Source organism: Hipposideros armiger, unplaced genomic scaffold (assembly GCF_001890085.2).
Source record: "Hipposideros armiger isolate ML-2016 unplaced genomic scaffold, ASM189008v1 scaffold_188, whole genome shotgun sequence".
In the NCBI taxonomy this organism is placed as follows: Eukaryota; Metazoa; Chordata; class Mammalia; order Chiroptera; family Hipposideridae; genus Hipposideros; species Hipposideros armiger.
Genome location: NW_017731538.1, coordinates 2076038 through 2100221, shown reverse-complemented (window position 1 = coordinate 2100221; position 24184 = coordinate 2076038). Strand labels below are relative to the sequence as shown.

Here is a 24184-nt window from a genome sequence, read left to right as displayed (position 1 = left end):
TGTGTCCCTTCCTTTACTCCCAAAGACATGGCTTGAAGTTACAAACGTCTGGCAGTGGGGATTCCACGCCATCTTCCGTACACATTGACACCCCAGCTTTCCGTTCTTCCCTCCTGCAGCAGGACACAGCATCAGACCCATCTCCTCCCAAACTCCAGATGGTCCCCACCAATTGATCAGAACTGACACACAAGACAAAACCTGCCATCTTCCTTGAATCTAAGACGCCATTGAGTTTAAGAGGCATCGATGATACAGGAACAGTTTATCTGTGGAGAAGGAATCCTACATTTCATGTGCATATGAGTTGTAAGGTGCATTCTAATTTCCAACTATGATGTTAAAAATGGACACTTTAGAATCTGTGGAAGGCTGCTGTTGCCCTCCCTGGTTTGTGGCAGCCTGTCCTTTCATTTCCCACTCATGGCATTCTGTGCTTGCTGATATCTCCCTTACTGTTAAGAAGCCAGAGCACAGACATAAGTCATTGGACTGGGCCCACTTAGTCCACTTAGCATGGGCCTTTGGGCTGCCCAGATCTGTCTTCCAGCACTGAAAGCTACAAAAATCTCTCTCAATACCAGCAATCCATAGGCACTTGCAAAGGGGGTCTAAAGTTTGCCTTGCAAAGTTGCAACACCCTATGTCCATTTTGGAAGCAAAAGTCTGCTGGTCTGCTGTCAGCTGCTGCGGCTTATTGTGAACGAGAAGCAAGAACCTAGATTCAGGCTGGAGCAAACTGATTTAGTAACATGTGTGAAATTACATTTGGAGGATGAGGTTGACGTTAGAAACAGACCCATAGGGAAAAGATGTAAGAAATATCAGAGCACAGTCACCGGGGACCGTTTTTTGCAGGGACAAAGCCACAACTCTCCAATAAGGCAGGATACATAAATAGACATGTTTAATATTTAATAGCTAAGGGAAGGGGACATCAAATGTAGCCATCCTTTTGTTCAACAAAGACTCAATAATTAACTAACAAGAATTGATTTTTGTACTGGGCCCTAGGGATTCCAAGGTAATTAAAACACGCTTTGTCCTCAAGGGGTATGCAGTCTAGAAGACGGAGGCAAAGAGGTGCAAATAAAAGGGAGATTCTCCCAAACAGTGAAAGCCGGAGCAGGGTGTGGCTTTTACGGGGGGCGGGGGGCTGGGGTGAGGAGGAGCAGCAAGGGCTATGTCTCAAAAGAGGAATGAGTGTTTGCCAGGCCAACCAACGAACGGGTTCATCTTTGTTTGTACTTAGAAGACTGCAGTACGTGGAGGATGCACTTATGGAGAAAAGCCTCCTTCCCTCACCCACCAGGTACATGTGGTCTACATGTCTCCACCGTGAGAAAATGCTTGGCACCGCTAAGCTGTTGTACGAGGGAGCAGGTGTCAGCCTGGCTCCCAGATGTATTTCACCTGGGTCAAAAGCTGACTCCCACGTAGAATCATAGGAGACAGTGCTGTGGCACCATGTCCACCTCCCCACTTGGGTCCTGTAGTCCCGGGTGAAAGGTCAGGGTGGGTGTTGGAACTGGAGGTGCCTGTCAGCAAGGCGGGGTCTTCTCGGGCTGCAATCACTGTTGGCGTGAGGAGGCTTTGCAGCTCTGTGTTATCAGGTGCAGGGGTTGGGCGCACTGAGTGTTGGGCCTCTGGATGGCTGTCCAGCAAGCGTTGAGCCTGATTCGGTAAGTTAGGTAATTTGACTCAAAGCAAAATTTGACTCAAAGCTAAATTTGGCTCAAGGTGAGGAATGGAGGAGGAACCACTGACAAATTCCCACTTGTGACCTGTAGAAGGCCCCTGTGATTTGACCCTCAACTGCTGAGGTAGTTGGTGGTACCTGACGGTCCTATATTCATCTACTATTTACTGGCCAGACCCTGTTAAGCACTTTCCATGCATTATGTTTCTGCCTCCCACCTCATACCCTCAGTAAAGTCAAATGCTCTTTTTTTCTGGGCTCCTTGAGCCGAATTCAAACCCATGCAGAGGAGCAGAGAGGGCTGAGATCTGCTCTGGGGCTGCCTGGGCTCCTCACATTCAGCTGCCCTGGACTTGGGTCACATTCTATGCATAATACGTTGGTCCTGGTCTGTTCTGATCACACACATGAATTAGGAGAAGGTAATTAGTTCTTAAGGGCTCCCCATTAAAGAAAGAGGATGGTTTGTTACAAGGAGCATCAGGGTTTCTTAAAGCTAAGATCCTATTATAATGCCATTTACCAAGGACATTCTGGCCCCCTGGCTGGAGGCCAGTTGCATCTGCAGGAGATTTGAAATGCTGAAAGATGACAATAACATATCCTCAAGCCCAGACAGGTAGGCTACAGCAGGGTGAGACAGTGTCGCTCAGTGGAAAGAGCAGAGGCATAGGACATGGATCCAACTTGATGTTGCATCTAAAAAAGACAGATTATCACGCCTGGCTTACCTGCCTCAGTGAGTTTGGGTAGCTGTGAACACACGCACAGTAATCTATTGAGAAATGGGTTCATCCTGAGAATAGTGTGATCATGTTTACCCACACACATGCACATGTGCACATACACACAAGCATACATGTGCATACACACACACACACACACACACACACACACACTTTGCTCATGTAGGTTGCCTGCTTGGCCTGTGCCACAGGAGCTCTCCTCCTCTCAGCCAATCTAAACCTCCCCTCTCTCCCTCACCCCCACCTTCCTCTTCATCTGGTCTCACCTTCTGCTTCATGCCCCCCTCAAACTCTTCCCTCCCTTTCCATCTCCACACTTATCAGCGTCCACATCCATCTTTCACATATGTACCTCTTCCTTTCTAAAACGAGCTCCCAGTCTGCTCTTAATCCCATCCCCCTCTCATCTCCAGGTGCTAATCCTCTTGGATCTCCAATCTTTCTGTCAACCATGGTTTCACCAACCGTCTAAGTCTAAATATCCAGCCTGAAGTCTCTGTCTTGAGCTTCCAATCTAAATTCCCAACCAACAGTGAACCTCTCCAACTAAATTATCTGCTGGGCCTTCTAACATTTGTAAAAATCAGTTTTGCACCACCCTCTCCTCTTCCTGTATTTGATCTGAGCCCTGGCATTATTCCGTTATCCATTCATTTATTCCCACAATACGTTTTATTTAGTACCTGTGTGCCAGACAACATGCTAAGTACCAGGAATATAATGGCCCCCATTCTCATCTGGTGGGAAAGATAGCCATTCACCAGACAGTCATCAAATAAGAATACAATTATTGCTGGGAATTTCCCAAGAAGGAATGATATGTGTGCAACGAGCGCATTTTAAGAGGAAATAAAGGTGCTAAGGAAAGCTTTTCCAAAGAAGCGACTTGCAATATATATGCTGAGATCTGAAGACTAAGGAAAAGATGGGCCAAGTGTTCCAAATAATGAAAATACACTTATTTATAAAGGCCCTGGGGCAGGAGGGGACTTGGTATATGGAAGACCAGAGTGTGTATGAGTCCAGAGAGCAAGGGGGACATGATGTGAGAAGAGAGGTAAGTGGGGGCCAGACCTGTAAGCTGTTAAGGAACTTCGTCTTCTTCCTTAAATTAGTGATAAATTGACTACTTTCAACAAACACTTACTGAGCACCTACTATGTACCAGGCACTTTTCTAGATGCTGGGGATACAGGGAATACAGCAGAGAATGAAACAGAGTCCTGACCCCACGGAGCTGACATACTGGTCACACAGACCACTGAAGGGTGCTCAGCAGAGCCACTGTGAGGTGGCAACAGTGGGTGCAGAGAGGTCACTGTGAAGGTGACAGGGCTACGTGACAATAGACTGGACTAAGACTAGGCTGAGAAGGAAAGAAGCAGATAAATTAGAAAGATCCTTAGGAGGTACCATCAGTAAGACCTGGTGATGGATTGGTCAGGGGGTGGAGTTTCTGTTTACTGGGAGATTTTGTTGTTGTTATTTTAAGAAGGGCGATTCATGGAGGAAGAGTTATAAAACTTGAGCTGATGAGAAGGATCTAATTGAGAGGAAAAGCCTGACTCTATGAACGAGAGAAGGGGTTAGTGGCCATTTCAGATTCCTGAGAAGGTAGTAGAGGGTTGTTTCCAGATCTGAAGTAGAGGATTTGGCCTTAGGAGGAGGGGTTATTCATATTCCATTATTTGAGTAGGAGGGATGGTGAGGAAAGAGGCAGGTAGGTTTATTAACTTGATACGAACATATTTAGTAGTTCTGGTCCAGGGATTTCCTTTTTTTATTTTATTTTATTTTTTTCCTATAGAAAAAGACACAAGGTCATTTGATGAAAGTCATATGAAAAAAGGGAAAGAAAGGTGAGAAATTAGAGAAAATCAGCATTAGGGAAGTGGGAGAGAGAAACTTCCAGAGTAATTTAGTCAGATTGCCAGGCAGGTTGAAGGCCCCCCAAGGTCAGTGATCCTAAGTGGATGTGTGCGAAAATGTCCCCGCAAAATATATTCACTTCCTAATCTCCAGAACCTGTGACTATAGCCTTGTATGGCAAAATAGGAGATTAATTTAAGGGTCTCGAGAAGAGGCATTTATCCTGGATTATCTGGGTGGCCCTTAAATGCAACTACATGTATCTTTAAAAGAGAGAGGCAGAGGGAGTTTTGAGAGAGAGACACACAGAGGAGAAGACCATGTGAAGGCAGAGGCAGAGACTGGAGCGATGTGGCCACGAGCACAAGACTTCTGTCGGCCACCAGAAACAAAAGAGTCAAGGGTTCAGATCCTCCCGAGAGCCCCCGGGCGGAGTGGGGTCCTGTTGACACCTCATGTTAGCCTAGTGAAACTGATTTTAGACTTCTGGCCTCCAGAGCTGTGAGAGAATACATTTCTGTTGTTTTAAGCCACCAACTTTGTGATCGTTTGTTACAGTAGCCCTAGGAAACTGAGACGATGTCTCCATATCTACCGGTCTGCACTGCAGTGTGACTTTCTCCAAGCACAGGGCTCAGGCACAAGCACAAAGTGGCCATGTTGCCAGTAAGATGAAAAAATTCAATTGGGATTCAGGCAAAGTCCTCTACTAGGATCTCAAAAGGTAGCTGTACAAGTACAGGCTGCTTTGGGAAAAGGCCAGGAGGTGTGTGTGTGTGTGAGCATGTGTGTCCTCACATGGGTCCATGTGAAGAAGCCCTGGATGTCAGCTGACTTGGGGGAAGAAAGGGGCTGAGAGAGGGGCCGGAATCCTTGTCTTTACAGGAGAGTCATTGTCAAAAACAGCAACTTGTTTTAAGGCTGAATTCAAAAAGGCACCCCTAAGAAATTGACAGCTGTTTATTAAATGCCTACTATGTGCACTGTGATGGTGCTGAACAAAGCAATGTCCCTCCAATGGCTAATAAGTCAGCAAACACATAGCATGTCAGGTGGTGATAAGTCTAATGAAACAAGATAAATGGGATTAAGAGTGATGGGTGTTTTGTTTTATAAAATATGGTCCGAAATGGACTATTTGACACAAATGATGTTTGAGCAGAAGTGAGGGAGTGAGACTTAAGGATACCTGGGGGAAAACACCTGGATAGAGGGAAGGGGACACACAAAGTCCTTGAAGCATGTGTCCATGGTTCCGCTGAGCAAAGAGGCTCATTCAAGCTGCAAATGACATAAGGCTGTGAAGACAGTGATTAACTATGTGGGATCAAAGATGCCAAATCTAGAAGAATCTTGAAATACTGGAGAGATGGGCCATGTTGAATAATCAACCAATCAGGGCAAACAAACTAAGGTTTTCAAGTTTATTCCAAGAAGGTAATTGCACAAGAATGGGGATTGCAAGTTGTGGCTTAGGAAGCACCTGGTAGGTAGATGGGAATTCCTTCCAACCAACACTCTTTGGATTTAACTCTGTTTTAAAAAGCCAACATGATGGCTTAAGAGTTTGTAAAGCCAGAATTAAAATCTATCCCATAAAATGAATGTGTGCGCATTGTTCCCATTTTAAAGATTGCAAAGCCACATAGTGACTGATTGGCATATTTTAAGCTACTTAATATGTATGTGATGAAAATTCTTTTGGGCAGTAAAAGTTATATATTGTTTGCTAAACAATTCTATAATGTGTTTGAAAATGATTTCCAGACCTTTAGAAAAATAGATGTGGAAACAATGCTAGTTCCCATACAAGAAAGCATGAGACCAACAAATGCCAGCAACAAGTGGGTAGGGCCAGAAATTCCAACAGCAGTCATCCATCAATTTGGAAAATATTTCTCAACTGGCCGGTATGCCAAGTCTTGGTGAGACCGTGGGAATACAGAGATGTCTGAGGCCCAGATTTCTGCCTCTTTGCAGATCTCGTAGGAGAATGAGGATTTAGCACATCAGGGCCACACAGTAAGTGGAGAACTAGGATAAAGGGACATTCCAAGAGTTGGAGAGCTCAGAGATGGGACAGGGGGCACAGATTCCAAATGGGTTGAAAGTAAGATGTGAGTGTCAGGAAACACAGAGGAGGTGGCATGTGAAGGGCTGAGACTTGGAGGATGAAGGATCCGAGAGAGGGTAAATCTGATGTGATCCCTGGAACAACCCAGAAAGGATTTCAGGGAACTGAGTAGTAGATTTCTGTCTGTCTCTCCCACACATCTGCCTGTGGAGCTACACAGGGTGCTAAACAGAGAAAATGGCACAGGCCTCAGGTGTTTTAATCCTTGATGATTGCCATTTACTAGCTCTGTGCCCGCTGTCACATTGTTAATTTGCGCCATGTTACCCGGCCTGTAAGATGGGGATAATAATAATGTCTACCTCACAGGATGGGTCTGAAACTGACAGGAGATGAATTAATTGATTTGGCAAATATTTACTGAGCACTCATCATGTGGCAGGCACGGCACCCAGCACTGGATGTGCTTTCGTGAAGAAACAGACAGTCCCTGTTCTCATGGAATTTACAGCTGAGAGGGAGAGAATTAAAGTAAAGGAAGCAACTGGACTAGTTAGTTCCTGGAGCTGATGACTGTGGTTTCCTCTACCTGCTCATTCCTGGGGTGCAGTCTTTGTCAAGGTATAATTTGAACCCAATTTTCAGAGCTGCTGCTTTTGAGAACAGATCACAAAGCCAGTAACTGAGCCCAGCCAAACACCTAGCACCCACATTGAATAGAGTTTTATGTCTATTTACTTGGTATCAGGTACCTAGGAGTACTGAAAATTTTCACTTTACTTTATAGCCTTCAAAATCATATTACAATGAAGAGAGAAAGAATAAGAGAAGCCTGTATCTCCCCTCACCTGGTACAGTCAGTGATACAGACAGCTGGTTCAATTACACCCAAGCTGAGATGTCTGCCCACATCCACAGAAAATGGAATTGGTGAGTCATCGGACACAGAGACGTGGAAATGGACCCTAGGCTGATGGCTCAGAAAGAAGAGACACTGATTTAGGGTCCATCATGTCTAGGCACTGTGTCGGGTATTTTCCATAAATTATCTCACCTGATGCTCAAAATTAAGTGATTTCTTCACCCAGCTGGTAGAGGCAGAATTTGAACCCAGGTCTGCTGGTTCCCAAAATCTGTGTTCTTTTCACACACCCTTGTCTAAACTGAAAAGCTAAGCTAGAATTAGAAGAATAATGAGATACATGGTCCTTTTTGAGGAGGAAGATCAGCCTAAAAATAGGGATTTTTCTACTGTCACAATAACATTTGTGCCCACCACGGACACTGTCAAATTTCTGATGACAACCACTAGAAAATAGAGGAGCTAATATATACCTATGTGTGTGTGTGTTTGCACGCATGCAGAGAGAGAGAGAGAGAGAGAGACAGAGAGAGAGACAGAGAGAGAGACAGAGAGAGAAAGACTTCAGTTTGACCCTGTAATTTAATTCTGGAAATTAATAATAAGGAGATGCTCATGCATGCTGACAAAGATTATGAGTGAAAGTGTTCATTGCAGTGTTTTTTCTTTTTTATGAGTAAAAAGAAAAAGGAAAACTGGAAACACCTGTCTTGCTCAACAATAGAAGAACGGTTGAATAAATTATAATTCAACAGTATAGTGGAGTATTATAAACCCATTAAAATTCATGTTGTGGAATAATATTTAATTGCCTTGAAATATGCTCATAATACAGTGTTCATGAAAATAAAACTGGTCATAAGACCCTACATATAGCATCATTCCAAAATGTTAGAAAATTATATATATATGAGCATATATATATTTAAAATCTGGAAGAAAATGTACCCAAATGTTAATAGTGATTACCTATCTCTAGACTATAAGATGATGTATTTTTATTTCTTCTTTACCCTTCCCTATCCTTTTCTGTATTTTTCAACACAAAACAAGGGTGTGCTGTGTTGACAGAAGTGATGCTCACGTCTCCATAAGGCGTCTGGTTCCCAGGCTCAGAGCTTGCCTGCTTGGAAGAAAACTATTTTTCATCCTTCCTGGTAGCAGGCACCAGAGGCCAAGGCTGTGAACACACAGCCTAAGGACCCCAGGCACTCACACGGCGTTCTGCTTCTCGCTCTTCTTACAAATGTTTTAGCTAGCAATTTAAAAAAAAAAGAAAACTAAGTGTCGAACAAGAGGTATTGACATTGCTTTGAAAATGTGTTCTTTTGATGGTTCCTTTAGGATCACAGGTCCACAGAGGCATTTTACACCCAGGGAGTTCCTGAGGGAAGGGGCAGGCGTAGCCTGTCATTCATCCCCTGGCTCACTTATTCACTCATTCAGTTAAAAAAAACTTTTACTGCCTCCTGGCTGGGCTCTATGCACTTATCACAAAAGATATAGTAAAACATTAAAATAGGGTGAGTTTTAAAACAGAGGTGTGAGGAAAGAGTGGAGTGGTCTTCACACACACCCATCATTTTAACCCCTTGTCCACCTGCAAGCTTCAACCACCCAAAGAGACAACTCAGAAGTCATCATCTTAGAAACGTCCTTTGCATCCTCCCAAATCAGCACTCACTCCACACTTGCTGAAAATGATTGTGTTCTTATTTGCACACACATAGCAATTATAGCACCCAGCATGCTTCCATACAGTTCTTTCTGTACAAGCCTTTTTACTCCGTGTCACACGCAGGAGATAATAATGTTTTCTTAGAGTAAACAGATGAGACTATCCCAATATCTAGAAAATAAATATCTAGGCTCTCCTATAACCCATTTGTAATTCACCAGTGTACAGAGCATACCAGGGTTGGAATGTGCTGCTGTAAATCTTGACCACCTAATACCAGGAACCGTGCCTTAATTATTCATCTCCATATGCTCAGAGCCCAGTACATTGCCTTTCACAGAGCTGGTAATTGGTGCTTTCATTAATTCATTTCAGCAAATATTTATTGAGTGTGCAGTATGTGCCAGGTACAGCGTTAGTTGTTGGAAATACAATAGTGAACAAAATAGACTTGGCTTTGCCCTACAGTTTAGGGGCACAGCAGCATTAAACAAATCATCCTATAAACAAACACATAACTACAAGTTCTAATAACCACGCTGAAGAAAAAGTACAAGGTGCTATGAATGCGGTGGCAATATTTGAATGAATGAATGAATGAACGAATGAAAACACTGTATATTTTATACTGTAATATTTGTTCACTAGAAAGGTGTACTCTATAGAGAAAGAGAATACTGTGGACCCTCTTTGGATGGATTAAGAATCCCATAATATAATCTGACTCCTGTGTCCATGCTCCCATGATGCATTCTAAGACCTCATCAGTTTTTGTGGTTCTAGCTCATGATTGACTCATTCTGAACTTAAAAGGCAACTAAAACTCCTGGGGTATTTTTATTGTTGTTTGTTTAATGTGTTGCCACAAATCCAAGTCTCTCTCTTTGTACTTGTGCAATTGGTGATTTGGATCTAAGTAGGTGACTTTCTGGGCTCCTTTATTAGCTTTCATCTTGCTAGATTTGGTCCATTAAGTTGACCTGCCCAAAGCCTGTGATGCCCAGTCCTGATATGGAAATACGTTTCCCTTCATATCAGTGGGTGTGGCTACCATAATGGAATGCTCATATTCAAGTTGTTGAAAGAGCGCAGAGTGAAGTTTTTTTTGGGGGGTGGGGATTGGGGGAAGGAGAATCACCTTTGCAATACGCATCAAAAACGTAAAAATGCCCATACCTTTTGCACTTGTAATTACACTTCTGGCAATCTATTCTAGCAAATAATACCAAATACAGAAAAAAGTTTTATGCAAGAAACTGTTTTTACTTCATTATTTGTAATAGTGAAAGGCAGATGGAAAATTCCTAATATCTTATAAGATGCATGATTGAGCTTAGGTATCTATAACAAGAGTTTTCTTATAAACTAAGAATTCCTAGGAACAGGCTTGCAATAGCATTTTATTTTTAGAAAACTGTCAAAAACTCTTTTAGCTTCTCACATGGCTCAGAACCCGTTAAATGCTAATAAATATTTATTGTTAATGAAGAGATAATGAAAATAGCTAGAAATAGGTGATTAAGAATATGAAATAATTAGCTGTTAAAAAATACTTGTTTGTATGGTATTGATAAGGGATCTTCTCAGGCAAACACCCCTTTATAATGAGTCCTTCTTTTGATTGACAGACTGTTAACTAAACTAGCTGATGCATATAAGCCTTAAGTTAAAATTAAATGAAGTAATAGTATTATAAACTAGCACGTTAAAATTCTTTCCATAAATATTTGAGTGCCTACTAATATTGAGTGTGAGGTGCAGTTCGAGGTGCTGGGGGAACAGCAGCAAACAGGACAGATGAAAATCCCCATCTCAGGGAGCTTATAATTCAGTGGACGGGGAGGAGGTAATACTCAAGTCAACAAGGAGAACAGATTGCACATCAGCTGGCAATAAAGGCAGTGGAAAAAAATTAAGTGGGGAAGAGGGATAGCGAGTCCAGTTCAGGGATGGGAGGGGGGATGAGTTTCAAATAGGGTGATTGGGACAGCCTCCCTGGGAAAGGGCCATCTGAGCAGAGACCTGAAGGAGGCAGAAGAGTGAGCCAGGCAGTTGGCTGGGCCATGAGCATTCCAGGGAGCAGCTCATTTTTAGGGATGCAATTTTAAAGGATGGGTGGGTTACTTTTGTACAGGCAGTCCAGCCCTGCATTCCTTGTCATTTTCAATGAACTATGAGTACACCCAACCAGCTCATCAGAGAGAGATTCCTGTGTCTCTCCCGTCTGGCAGCCAGAAACGGATCCCCTAGTCTGGGCCAATGCTGCCACGCTGGACCCGCCACTGGAAGCAGAGAAGGCAGCCCCACCTCTTAGGCCCTCTGCAGGGAGTGGTGAGAGTTGTAACCCTTACCCTGCCTGTACCAAGCAGCCCCAGTTCCTCCCCCACTGAATCTAGAGGGCATTCAAGTTCACTTTCGCTGTTTGTACCTGGTGAGTCTATATTCTCCTTGTAAGGGTTTACTCAATTAGAAGCAAAATCATCCACTCTCAGAGTCACTTCTAGAACAGAGGACATTACCTTTAACCAGATGTAAAGAGTATTAGAATTCTGTTATTGATGTTACGTCCTCAAATCCATCATATTTAAAGTGAGATTGTTAGCAAAGTATATCTAAATCTTTGTTAATTGCTATGTATATATTTTAAAAATACAATGGCATCTGTAGTTTCTGATCGTCTGCTCATGTTCCAACTGATAACTTGCGGACTCACTGCTATGCTTGTTGGCAGCAGAGGTAGCTTAAGGTACAATTACAAAGAGGATATTGTATGCTCCTCCATGAGGGGAAGGCTATGTCTGTTTCTCTCACCATCGTATCTCCAGTGCCGACTCCGTGCCCAGCACATAGGAGACATAATCAATGCTGATAAATAAATGTGTGACTCCAAAGATGACAGCTTGGGTACACAGAGAAGACTTTCACTCTAGAGTGTGAGGGGGAGAGCATAGAGACCACCATGTCTAAAGCAGGAGAGGAGGGCCGGCCGAGTGGCNAGAAAAACTCTAGTAGGTACTAATGAAAGACCACTGAGAGGATTGCAATGAAGATCAATGTTTTGGGGGATGATGCTCACAGGGCCAGGTTATAGAGAGATTTGAGTAAGTCCTTATAATAAACTGAGTCTTCTTGCAGCTCATCACACCCACGATAGAGTGCCTTGTGAGGTCCACTCAGCACCTCCCACCTCCATACAATATACCCTGTCAACACCCTTTCCTTTTCTTGGATAGCTTTTGCACAATTTTAATTAAATATTTATTTGTGAATTGTTAAATGCTAGTCTCCCCTAATAGCCTGTAAGCTCTGTGAGAGCAGAGACCAAGTCTCTTGAACTGTGCTGTATCTTTAGTATTTAGCATACCTCAACACATAGAAAATGCTTGATAAATACTAGCTGAATGAATGAATGACAAAGGAATCATTTGTCTTCAGTGCATAGTTTTCTCACTCCTGCTTCGGTTCCTCCTCCAAAGCTCTCATGGGTGACCATGTGTTATATGTCAACCTCCCTTCTCCTTAGGTTTACTGAGCACTTGTCTGTGCCAGTCCAGTGCTATGCCACTGGAGACACAAAGAGAAAAGGCATGGCCTCTGCCCACGAGATGCACCCAATCTAACAGATGGGAGAAAGAGACACATCAGCAGATATTTTTTATAACACACGGTGGATGTTATGAAGGTATGAACAAAGCACTCTGGGATCCCAGAGGAGGGAACAGTGAGTTCACTGGGGGAGTTAGAGGAGGCTTTAAAGAAGAGAGGGCATGTGAGCTGCAAGCTGAATGGGGAATAGGAGTCTGTCCAGTGGACAAGAGGAGCAGCAGCATTGCAGGTAGAAAGGAAGGCATGGTGGACCAGCCTTGGCCTTGGAAACCAGAACTAATTCTACATTTCATTAAATTTCAAGCGAGGAGGGAGGGTGTGATAAGAGGCTAGGGGAGGAAGGAACGCAGGGGGGTAGAAAGTTAAAGCCTTCAAAGCCTTGCTAAGAAGTGTGGATACCACCCTGGTGGCCATGAGGAGGCACTGATGGGTTTGAGTTAGGGATTTTCATATTCAGATTTATGTCTTAGGAAGATCNAAAAAAAAATAAAGCAGGAGAGGAAAGATGGAGGCACAAGCTATGATGCCTCACCCTCTATGTCTGAGATAATGGGAACCCAAGTGTAGTGTGCATTTAATGCACGAGGCAGGGCAGAGGGGGTGAGATGTGTGAAAAAAAATCACTGGCACATTGTTTGCCCCTCTGTCTCCCTGTACATGTTGGATTACTTTGGTCAATTTACTTAGCCCCTTAGAGACTCAGTTTCATCATCTGTAAAATAGAGATAACAATACAGACATCACAAGACTGCTACAAGAATTAAGTAGGATAATATATATAAAGCCTTTGGCATAGAAACTACCACCATAAAAAAAAATCGTAGTACACCCTCATTTTATTCACTCAGCATGTACACATCGAGAGGTGGTGTCCACCGTGGTTGGGAGCGGGGGCCTGGAGCCAGACTGCCTAGGTTTGAATCCAGCTTTATCGCTTAGGGCTAAGTGGCCTTAAGGAAGTTCTTAAATGCTCCGTGCCACAATTTCCTCATCTGTAAAAAATAAGACAATAATGCTTATCTCATAGTGTTGCTCTGAGGATTAAATCAGTTAATAAATGTAAACCACTTAGAATAACATCTGGCACACAGCGTTATTATTGTATGCTAGGCATTTTTCACATTTGTTTCCTACTTTGATCCCTCCAGGGCTGGTGGAAGCAATGAGAGGCTAGATAGGAGCAGACAGACATGTTGATTGGAGGATGAAGGAGTCAATGTTGGATGGGCAGAATCTCCTTTCAGCACTGGTTCTTAAACTTGAGTGCGTGCGCATTGGTTTCATCCTGAGGGCTTGTTAAAACACAGATTGTGGTGGCCCTACCCTCAAAGTTTCTGATTCAGTAGGTCTGGGTGGGGCTTGAGATTTTGTATTTCTAACAAGTTCCCAGATGGTGCTGATATTGCTGGTACAGAGAGCACACTCTGAGAACCACTGAGATGCAACAAGAAAGGGTATCAGAAGCTCCACGAGAAGGAAAAAGGAAGTATGCATAAGGCAGGAGTTCTGACACAACTCCAAATAGCACTGAGTTCTGGACGCTGGTAAAAAGAATAATTTGTTCACTTATGCATTCAACAAACATTCACTCACTGCCCACTGTGAGCGGGACTCTTATTCACCCATCAGTTACAAGGACCAAGATTTAGCTGAGGAGAGACAGTGAGCTGGGGAGGACTATTAATCCATCGAATTAAAACAGGATAGCATTAAAGAAAGAAGCTATGTCCCCACAGGCCTAACTCTACGTCATGTCCCCATCAGGCTTAACTCAGGCAGCATTTTTTTTTTATTGTAGTAGAACAGACATAACATAAAATTTACCGTTTTAACCATTTTTAAGTGTACAGTTCAATGGCATTACATACATTCATATTGTTGTGCAACCATCACCACCACCATCTACTGTGAATCTCTCCAGAGCTTTTTTCAACTTCCCAAACTAAAACTCCAAACCTGTTCACCAGTAATTCCCTATTTCCCCCTCCGCCGCTCCCCCTGGCAACCACCATTCTACTTCCTGTCTCTATGAATTTGGCTACTCTATGTACCTCAAGTAAGTAGAATCATACAATATTTGTCCTTTTGTGACTGGTTTATGTCACTTAGCACAATGTCTTCGAGGTTCATCCATGTTATAGTAACGTGTCACAATTTCCTTCCTTTTTAGGGATAAGTAATATTCCACTGTAAATACATATACCACATTTTGTTTATCGATTCATCCATCAATGGATATTTGGCTATGTGACTAATGCTGCAATGAACATGGTATTCAAATATCCATTTGAGTCCTTGCTTCCAACTCTTTTCGGTATATACCTCTTAGCATCATTTTAAAGCAGATAAATTTTGTTTGGGTGACGATTAAGATCACACTCCCCCATCGCACTCCTCACCTTTTCCCTTCTTAGAATGTTGCCCCACCTGACACTCAGGTACCCAGGTGTCTCAGCTGCCCGAATCTGATAAATCATCCACACCTCCAGTAAATTAGCACAACCAGGATCAGAGGAGTATATTTTAATGTTTTATGGGCTAAGTACATGCATGAATCTCCCTTTCCCTATAATGACATCCTTACTGATATACTGTCCAAACACACCCGTGCGAGGGGCTTATTCAGTACTATAGGAAAGCGATTTAGTCTGTGGAATCAGACACCTAATGGAGGAGCCTGGCCTTACTACTTACTAGCCATTTAGGCAAACGATTTAATCTCTCTAGTTTCATTTTCTCGATCTATACATAACATAGGGATAATAGTTCCTAGCTACTTGGTTGCTTTGAGAATTAAACTAAGATAAAGCAAGCTAATTCAATTAAGATTAAAATGAGATAAGGTAAAGCACTTAACCCAGTGCCTGGATTATGGCAAGTACCCCAGAAATATTGGCTGTCTACAGTATTATCATTGGGTAACGCCTTCAGATACATGCCAAGAAAGTTCCTGCCATCTAGGTGCATAGAAGGACATTGCAATGAGCATGGAATTAACAGACCCACTAGGCCAGAAGCCCAGAATCCTAAACAAAGGACATTTTTTAAATCACAGGATTCAAAATTACAACCTGGCCACAAGGGATGAAAAAATGGATGGGGAAAGTATTTTGGGGCCGGGTCCTCTGTGGAACCCACAAATTGTATCAGAGTCCCCAGTGGCCAGTTATGGGTATAAGTATTCTTCTTGAGTTTTCTTTTTTGATTCTGAGTTTGCAAATGCCAGGTAAAAATGGATTCCAGAACAATGGATATTTGAGATGAGAAATGGATACAGCAAATTTAGCCAGGCCGCCTCCTAGGATCACCCCAGCCCTTCTGGGATATGTTCTGACAGCTTGCCGGCCTCTTTTTAAACCTTTGAAAGGGGATGATGTTCCCGCCACTTCCCTTGGAAGAATATTGCACCATGAAATATGACTCACTGTCAGGGCCCTTGCCTTTGAGAGTCCCTTTCTTCTCGTGACCCACTTTCATTGTGCTGTGCCCTTTTGTACAAAGCAGACGAAGCCCCCCCTGGAGGAGGTTGCTCTGCTAGGACTGACATTTAAAGACCATTACCACCTCTTAAACTCAGTCCTGTTCATTTAGCCAAGCAAAGCATGTTTAATTCTTTTAATCTTCCCTCATAAATCAATCCCTTCATTCCCTTAATAGTCTTTCTCCTGTGCTTTGAACTCCCTCCAGTCTGGCCATCCTAAGCTCTTGTTCCGTTTACACTTGAGAATTGCCAGTCAATCACAAAATGGCCATGCAGGGAAAACAGTCGGGCCTTGCCAGGGTTCCAAGAGCTCTCACCACACTGGATTGTCTGCTGCCCAAAGGCACTGCAAGGCCAGAGAAGAGCCCTGTGTGCTGGCCAACCCCGAAGGCCTTAAGGTAGACTTCAGGCATTTTCGGCCTCCTCCGTTATGGGGTCTTTCAAGTGGACCTGGCCAGTCTGGCAAGTGGTCAAAGGAACTGCATGCAAAGCCACCTCAGACACTTGTACCTCTCATTGTATTCAGGCTTCTCAGGTTGTTCACCTTTCACTTGGCTTCTACCGACCAGGGCAATGAGGCCCACTGGATATGTCCAAAAGGAGTCTTACCTGGAAGGTCCCAGCGTGGTCTTCTTCCTTATCACCCTCTCTGTTCTCTTTGAGAGCAATTAATGTGAATCCTCTGAAGTAGGAGGGAGTTGCAGCTGAAAGTGTCACTATAGAGAGAGAAGAAAGCAGATTATAAGCATAGGAATAAATTGGCCTCCATTTGTCAAATGGATGGACATGAGTTCTCTATCAACATCCCAGACCTGTGGATTAGAAGGGAAGTGGCCAGGGGGACAGTGGGAAAGACTTGTCCAGCTAAGTAGTGAACTCTCACTTTCTTTACCCAGCTCCCTCTTACATTTCAGAACCTATTAGATATTTGAACTGCTATCTCACTTGGGAATTCTTGAACCAACCAAGGCTGTGGTGAACTCTCTCCCAGTAACCATGATTTGATAAATATAGTCCCTGGTGAGCAACTCTAATCTTGACAGTTATCTAATTTACACTTCCATTAGATTGGCCCAAGGGAAATCTTGCTGCTCACAGCACAAACTGGCAGAGACTGCTGTGTGTTCTCCAAAACACATTTCCTTTTTCTTTTGGACACTCAGCTAGACGACATTCCCAACTTCCCTTGCAGTTAGGTCTCCTTGTTCCCCAGTGCTGCCAGTAGAAAGCATGGCATACATGAGGCATGCCACTTCCAACCCATACAAACTTCCCACATGATCCTCCACTCTTCCTCTCCTGCCTCTGCCTGCTGAATGCAAAGGATCCAGCAGAGGACTCTGGTGTCCCAGGAGGAGCCACAAGATGGAAGGAACCTGGGCCTCTGAATAACCACACAAAGAATCACTCACTGACCAGAGGTATCCATATTGAACCTTGCACAAACTGGAAATAAAGTTATATTGTGGGGTTTTGTTATAGAAACTGGAGTTACGAATCTACATTCTACTTTTCCTTCTCACATTTACCCAGANGCATTGCAGGTAGAAAGGAAGGCATGGTGGACCAGCCTTGGCCTTGGAAACCAGAACTAATTCTACATTTCATTAAATTTCAAGCGAGGAGGGAGGGTGTGATAAGAGGCTAGGGGAGGAAGGAACACAGGGGGGTAGAAAGTTAAAGCCTTCAAAGCCTTGCTAAGAAGTGTGGATACCACCCTGGTGGCCATGAGGAGGCACTGATGGGTTTGAGTTAGGGATTTTCATATTCAGATTTATGTCTTAGGAAGATCTGACTAAAAGTCATGAGAGTATTGGATTATAGCCCTACCCTAAAAACCCACTCCGTGGCGAGGGCCTTTCTGGCCTGCCTTGATTGTATGAGGACTGATATTTCACACGAGAACCTGGCCTCAAATCTCCACTCAAGATTGAATTCTCCCCATCCTTGGGTACACTTGCCATATGAAAACTTCAGTTCCACCAAATTCCCAAATAGTTTTCTGGGTCCTTCAAACGTTGGTGTATTAACCATCCAACATAAACTCTGATGAACTGTTACCCAATTCATTGGCTATGCCTATTACCTTCATTGGCTCTTGCCCAGTGCCATCACGCTCCCCACTCTGCCTCTGGGTTTCAGAACCCCAGCCCCAATCTCAACGAGAAGGTCCTGAACCAGATCCCAGCTCCATCACACAGCCAGTCCCTGCTATCCACCTGCTTGCTGTGTGTTACTGAGATGCCCCAGTCTTCATGCCCACACATCAACTACAAGGAACTTCAGCTTATGTCTTAAGTTGTAACATGAGGTTGTATGAACTGCTGGAGCATTACATAAGCTACCGTGGTCCACTCCCCACTCTGCACAACTTCCAGAGCTCTGGAGAGCTATAAAGCACATGCTTCCCTTAGATATGGGCACAACTCAGTGCATCCGTCACAATCAGGCAGGAGAAGATGCTGGTGATAAGCTGGCAGATAAGAAGACAGAGCTGAAAGTCCAAGGTTGAGCAAATACGTATAGTGGGGTTGGATTAAGCTATCCCTCTGATCTTCTTCAGTGAATGCTCTCAGCATTCCTGGGCAGAGATGAAACGTCTCCTACTCCAAATTATAGATCATGCATATTTCAAATTGTAAGGGCTGTCTNGAGGCATGCCACTTCCAACCCATACAAACTTCCCACATGATCCTCCACTCTTCCTCTCCTGCCTCTGCCTGCTGAATGCAAAGGATCCAGCAGAGGACTCGGGTGTCCCAGGAGGAGCCACAAGATGGAAGGAACCTGGGCCTCTGAATAACCACACAAAGAATCACTCACTGACCAGAGGTATCCATATTGAACCTTGCACAAACTGGAAATAAAGTTATATTGTGGGGTTTTGTTATAGAAACTGGAGTTACGAATCTACATTCTACTTTTCCTTCTCACATTTACCCAGAGAAGTATGCTTTCACTGAAATCTAGATCAAGGGCCTTCCTTCTCAGCAATGATGGTCACCCCTCCTTTTGTATCCCCAATTTCCTGAGATAGAAATCCTTTATTGCAATTTTTGCACTGAGTTGCAATTCTCTTTTTACCTGCTTTTTTCATTGGACTGTGAGTTAATGCTGGAGAGGAACTGGATTTTAATTGTCTCCATATCCTGAGCACCAAGCACAGAGCATGGCATCTAATAGACACACAATTCAAGTTTCTTGAAATTGATATAAATCGAGGCTTAAATTACTTTACTGCCTGATGAACATGCTAAGATTCTGTTCTTTAAACAAAAAATTATAGACTTTTAGAGCCTCAAACCAACCCAAGAACCCTCCATTCCAGTCTTCCAACTTCACAGATAGGAAACTAAGCAAAGACACAGAGAGGTCAACAGATACCCTCAAGGGGTGAAGTAGGTAAATGCTGTGTTCAGCTTCTCTCAGGAACACATCAGTTATACAACTAAACTACAGAACAACCATCATTGAGAATTTTCTGAAGTCGAGCTGAACTGAAGACCTACAATTATGGACACACAGAAGAAACCACCTTGAGACTGATAGGGGGAGCAGAGACACAGAATATGCTGGTCCCACACCTATGTGTGACCATTAAAAATCAGGAGGAATATCTTGGCTGTGGAGGTCCCCTCCCAGAGGAGTGAGAGGCCCCAGCTCCACACCAGGCTTCTCAGCCCAGGGTTCCAGTGCTGAGGAGAGAATCCCGCATAACTTTTGGCTGTGAAAACCAGTGAAGATTGTGGCTGAGTTAGCTGGAGGGCAGCTACAGTCCCAGGTGTTCCTCTTAAAGGGCCCACACACGGACTTACTCTCTGATGGACTCACTTGCTCTGAGTTCCAGGGCTGGGACAGCAGCTCAAAAGGCACCAGGGACATAGAGGGAGGGACTGAATTGTCTAACTTCAGGGTGAGGGCTGGAGGGGCAGCTTTGTCCCCAAGGAAGGAGCTGGCAGTGCCATTGTTTTTTGTTGAGCTCTCCCCATCCCTGCATCTAACTGGCTATCACCTTTCTGCCCTGCCCTAGTGATTCTCTGAGACCTCACCCAACTTGTGGACACACCAAAGCCATGTACAAATGACCTATCTTAGCTCATGCTGTGGGCGTTACTAAAATCTCTCTAAGGTTCACAAAACCCAAACAAGCGGCATCTGGCTCTGGTATGTCCTGTACCTCTGGCTAAGCAGCCCTAAGCCCAGCACTAGCAACAGCTGGCCTCAGTTTGCAGATTGGCCTCTCCAGGCACCTCCATGCCCAGCATGGGTGGCACCCATGTATTGCTTTGTGGCTCATACCAGGTGGCCAGGGGCAGGGCACTGGTTGAGGATAAAGTTGGCCTACAGTGGGTCCCCTCCAAGAGGCCCCAGGTCTGGCACACCCAGTGGCCAGCTTCAGACAAAGCCAGAGCATCACCCAGCCAACTCCAAGGACAACACACACAAAGGGTAGACTGGGAAGGAACCAAAACCCTGCTAAAGGAAATCCTGCTCTATAGGGTCAGCCCTGCACCACAGCTCCTCCACTGAAGTCACAGCCAGCCCTCACAACCAATCAGCACAAGGGTCAATTCCTCCCACTGATGTGCAGACAGCAACCAAGATTCAACTTCAATAGGAGGGCACATACAACCCACACAAGGGACACACCTAGAGCATCTAGCTCAGGTGACCAGGGAGACTGCACCACTGGACCCCACAGAATACCTACTACATAAGGCCACTCTACTAAGACTGGGAGGCCTAGCCTTAACCAATATATAAAAACAAACACAGGGAGGCAGCCAAAATGGGGAGACAAAGATATATGCCCCAAATAAAAGAACAGAACAAAGCTCTAGAAAAAGTACTAAACAAAATGGAGACAAGCAATGTACCAGACACAGAGTTCAAAACACTGCTTATGAGGATGCTCAATGATCTCATGGAGAATGTCAATAAAGAGATAGGAAACATAAAAATAGCAGTAGAAAACAAAAATGAACCAGTCAGAAATAAAGAATACAGTAAAAGAAATGAAAAATACATTACAGGGAATCAGCAGTAGATTAGATGAAGCAGAGAATCATATCAGAGATTTTGAAGATAAGGTAGCAGAAAACACCTACACAGAACAGCAAAGAGAAAACAGAATCCAAAAAAATGAGAATAGTTTAAAGGGTCTCTGGGACAGCCTCAAGCATACCAACATTCACATCATAGAGGTACCAGAAGGAGAAGAGAGATAGCAAGGAATTGAAAACCTATTTGAAAAAATAATGACTGAAAACTTTCCTAAAATGGTAAAGGAAATAGACATACAAGCCCAGGAAGAACAGAGAATCTCAAACAAGATGAACCCAAAATGGCCCACACCAAGACACATTACAAGTAAAATGCCAAAGGTTAAAGACAAAGAGAGAATCCTAAAAGCAGCAAAAGAATAGCAGTTAGTTACCTACAAGGAAGCTCCCATAAGACTGTCAGCTGCTTTCTCAACAGAAATTTTGTAGGCCAGAAGGAATTGGCATAAAATATTCAAAATGATGAAAAGCAAGGACCTACAACCAAGATGACTCTAGCCAGCAAAGCTATCATTTAGAATCGAAGGACAGATGAAGAGTTTCCCAGACAAGAAAAAGCCAAAGGACTTCATCACCACCAAACCAGTATTACAAGGAATCTTAGAGGGACTTCTTTAAGATAGACAGATAAATAAATAAATAAATAAATAAATAAATAAAATTAATAATAAAATGGCAATAACTACATACCTATCAACAATTACTTTCAATGTAAATGGATTAAATGCTCCAATGAAAAGATAGGAAGACTGAATGGATAAGAAAACAAGACCCTTATATATGCTACCTACAAGAGGCTTACTTCAAATTGAAAGACACACAGACTGAAAGCAAAGGGATGGAAAAAGATATTTCATGAAAATGGAAACAAACAAACAAACAAAAAAGTTGGAGTAGCAATACTTATACCAGACAAAATAGTCTTTAAAACAAAGACTATAACAAGAGACAAAGAATGACTAATTCCACTTGTGGGTATTGGTATTTATCTGAAGAAACCCAAAATGCTACTTTGAGGGCACGTGCTCATCCATATGTTCATTGCAGCATTGTTTACAATAGCAATAATATGAAGGCAAGCTGGGTATCCCTGAACGGATAAAAAAGAGGTGGTACATATGTACAANGACACAATGACTTCCTGAGGTGTTGACACCAGGGAGAGTGACTTTAATAACAGATGTCTAGGTTTGCTGGATCAACAATCCCCTTTGCCCTATTCTCCATATAATCAGAGTCAATGTCTGAAGCTGGCAGCCTCTTCCCTTTGCTCTTCTGCCCTCTGTCCTCTGCGCTTCACCTCTGAAATGTCAATGACGCAGCTTTCCCCCACACGTATGGCTGCTGACCTCTTCCCTTCAAGCAGCTTTCGCCCTGGACCCAGGCCAGCTGCCTGCCCTCAGCCTCCAGCCCATGCCCTGGGGCACTGGGCATCCTTTCTCTCTTGTTGCCACCACCGGAAGCTCCTTGCCATCTGTCCCCATCCCTTGGTCTCACCTCTCTTTCTGGCAGAGAAAGAAACTCTTTCCTTCCTTCTATCCAGCTCTCTTAGAGGGAGAACTCACACCACGTTTCCCGAAGTTTAAATGATACATTAATTTTTTTTCAATAGATAATGATCTAGAGCCTGTTTGTTACAGCCACACACTAGAAATAAGTGGCAATAAGAAAGACACAGCCCTTGCTCTCATAAAGCTTGTATTCTAGCTTGAGGAGGCAGATGGTGAGATCATTTCAGAGACTGGTTAAGGGTTATGAAGAAAATAAAATCAGGTGACAGTAAAGGGAAACATAAACGGGTGGCAAGAGGGGCCTCTTTAAAGAGGTAACATCTGAGCTGAAACTTAAATGACAAGGCGTGAGCCATACAATGATCTGGGGGTGAGTAGTCTAGACATGGAGTCGAGCACATAAAGAGGCCCTGCGGTGGGAATGTGCTTGGCGTGTTGAGCAAATTCAGAAGACAGTGTGGTTGCTATAAGGAGAAAGAAAGGGAGAAGAACATGAAGAAGGAGTAGGAGAAGAGGAGGAGGGAAGGAGGAAGAGAAGCATCAGAAGAGTTGCCCGCAGCACCTAGCATCACCACTCCGTTTTGATGGCCTGCTTCTGAGTCTGCCCATCTGCCCGCCTCCCCACACTCGTATCCGCCCCCACACAGTGGTCTGTGCCTAGCACCTTTCCCTATGCCTCCCTTCTCTCACATAGTCCATGAGACATATTAGCGAATACATGAGCCAAAACTGTAAACTGGATTCAAGTTCTTTCCCCTGGATCTCCCATGCCTCAGCAAATCAGCAGGCATGGGTAAGGCCTCTGTTTAAGTTTCCCTGAACTTTTCATGACAGTGTTGAATATTTGTGAAAGTTAGAAGCCTTGTCTATGCAGAGCTCACAAAACACTTCTGGTGGTGTCACCTAACTCCTTACCCTTTCTGTCTTAGCCTCAACTCCAGTCCAGCCAGGACACCCTGTCAAAATTTGAGACTAGTCAGAGCCAGCCAGCCACACAGAAAGTTTTGTGTGACATAGTGAGCTCCCTGATATAGAATCAAACACAACTGCACCCTGTTGGAGAAAAAAGAGAAAGAGGAAACAACCCTTCAGATAATTTGCTCCTCCATTCTATGCTTGAGTGAGCATGAGATGAGAACCCCCAGTTCCCTCACTCCATCAAATAGTGTGTTTTGGACAAGTCCTGTTTTTAAGGATAAGTGAACCAATCGCCTTATCTAGTCCCCAGCTTACAAAACACTGATCTCTTCCAATGCCGAGGGGAAAACTAGGAGTGCTGGACTTATTGAGAAATGTCAATTTGTTTTTATTCCCCACTAACAAAGCTATCTGGAGGGGTACATAAACAAGGCTAGATTGAATCTAGTATCTATGGAATACTTAACGTACAATTTCAAAGGATTTTTAAGGAATAATTTTAACTTATGTGATTTTGGCTTTCCATAGTGTCTCTTGAATCTAACCCTCAGGTAAGATGGGGCTCCACTGTACTCAAATTATGTCTTTTCTTTTTTTTTTTTTTTAAGATTTTTATTGGGGAATTGGGGGATGGGAACAGCGCTGGGGAATTTTGGGGAAGGGGAACAGACAAGTTG

General features: G+C 43.7%; 1 protein-coding gene across 3 annotated transcripts in view; it reads right to left on the bottom strand.

Annotated features, from left to right (window-relative positions):
- SPON1 (spondin 1) overlaps positions 1-24184 on the bottom strand; it is a 253854-nt gene that overhangs the window by 216957 nt on the left and 12713 nt on the right. For all 3 annotated transcript variants that reach the window (XM_019652852.1, XM_019652850.1, XM_019652851.1), the window contains exon 3: positions 16625-16731. In XM_019652852.1, the coding sequence (XP_019508397.1) occupies positions 16625-16731 (107 nt within the window). The remainder of the gene's footprint in view (positions 1-16624; positions 16732-24184) is intronic.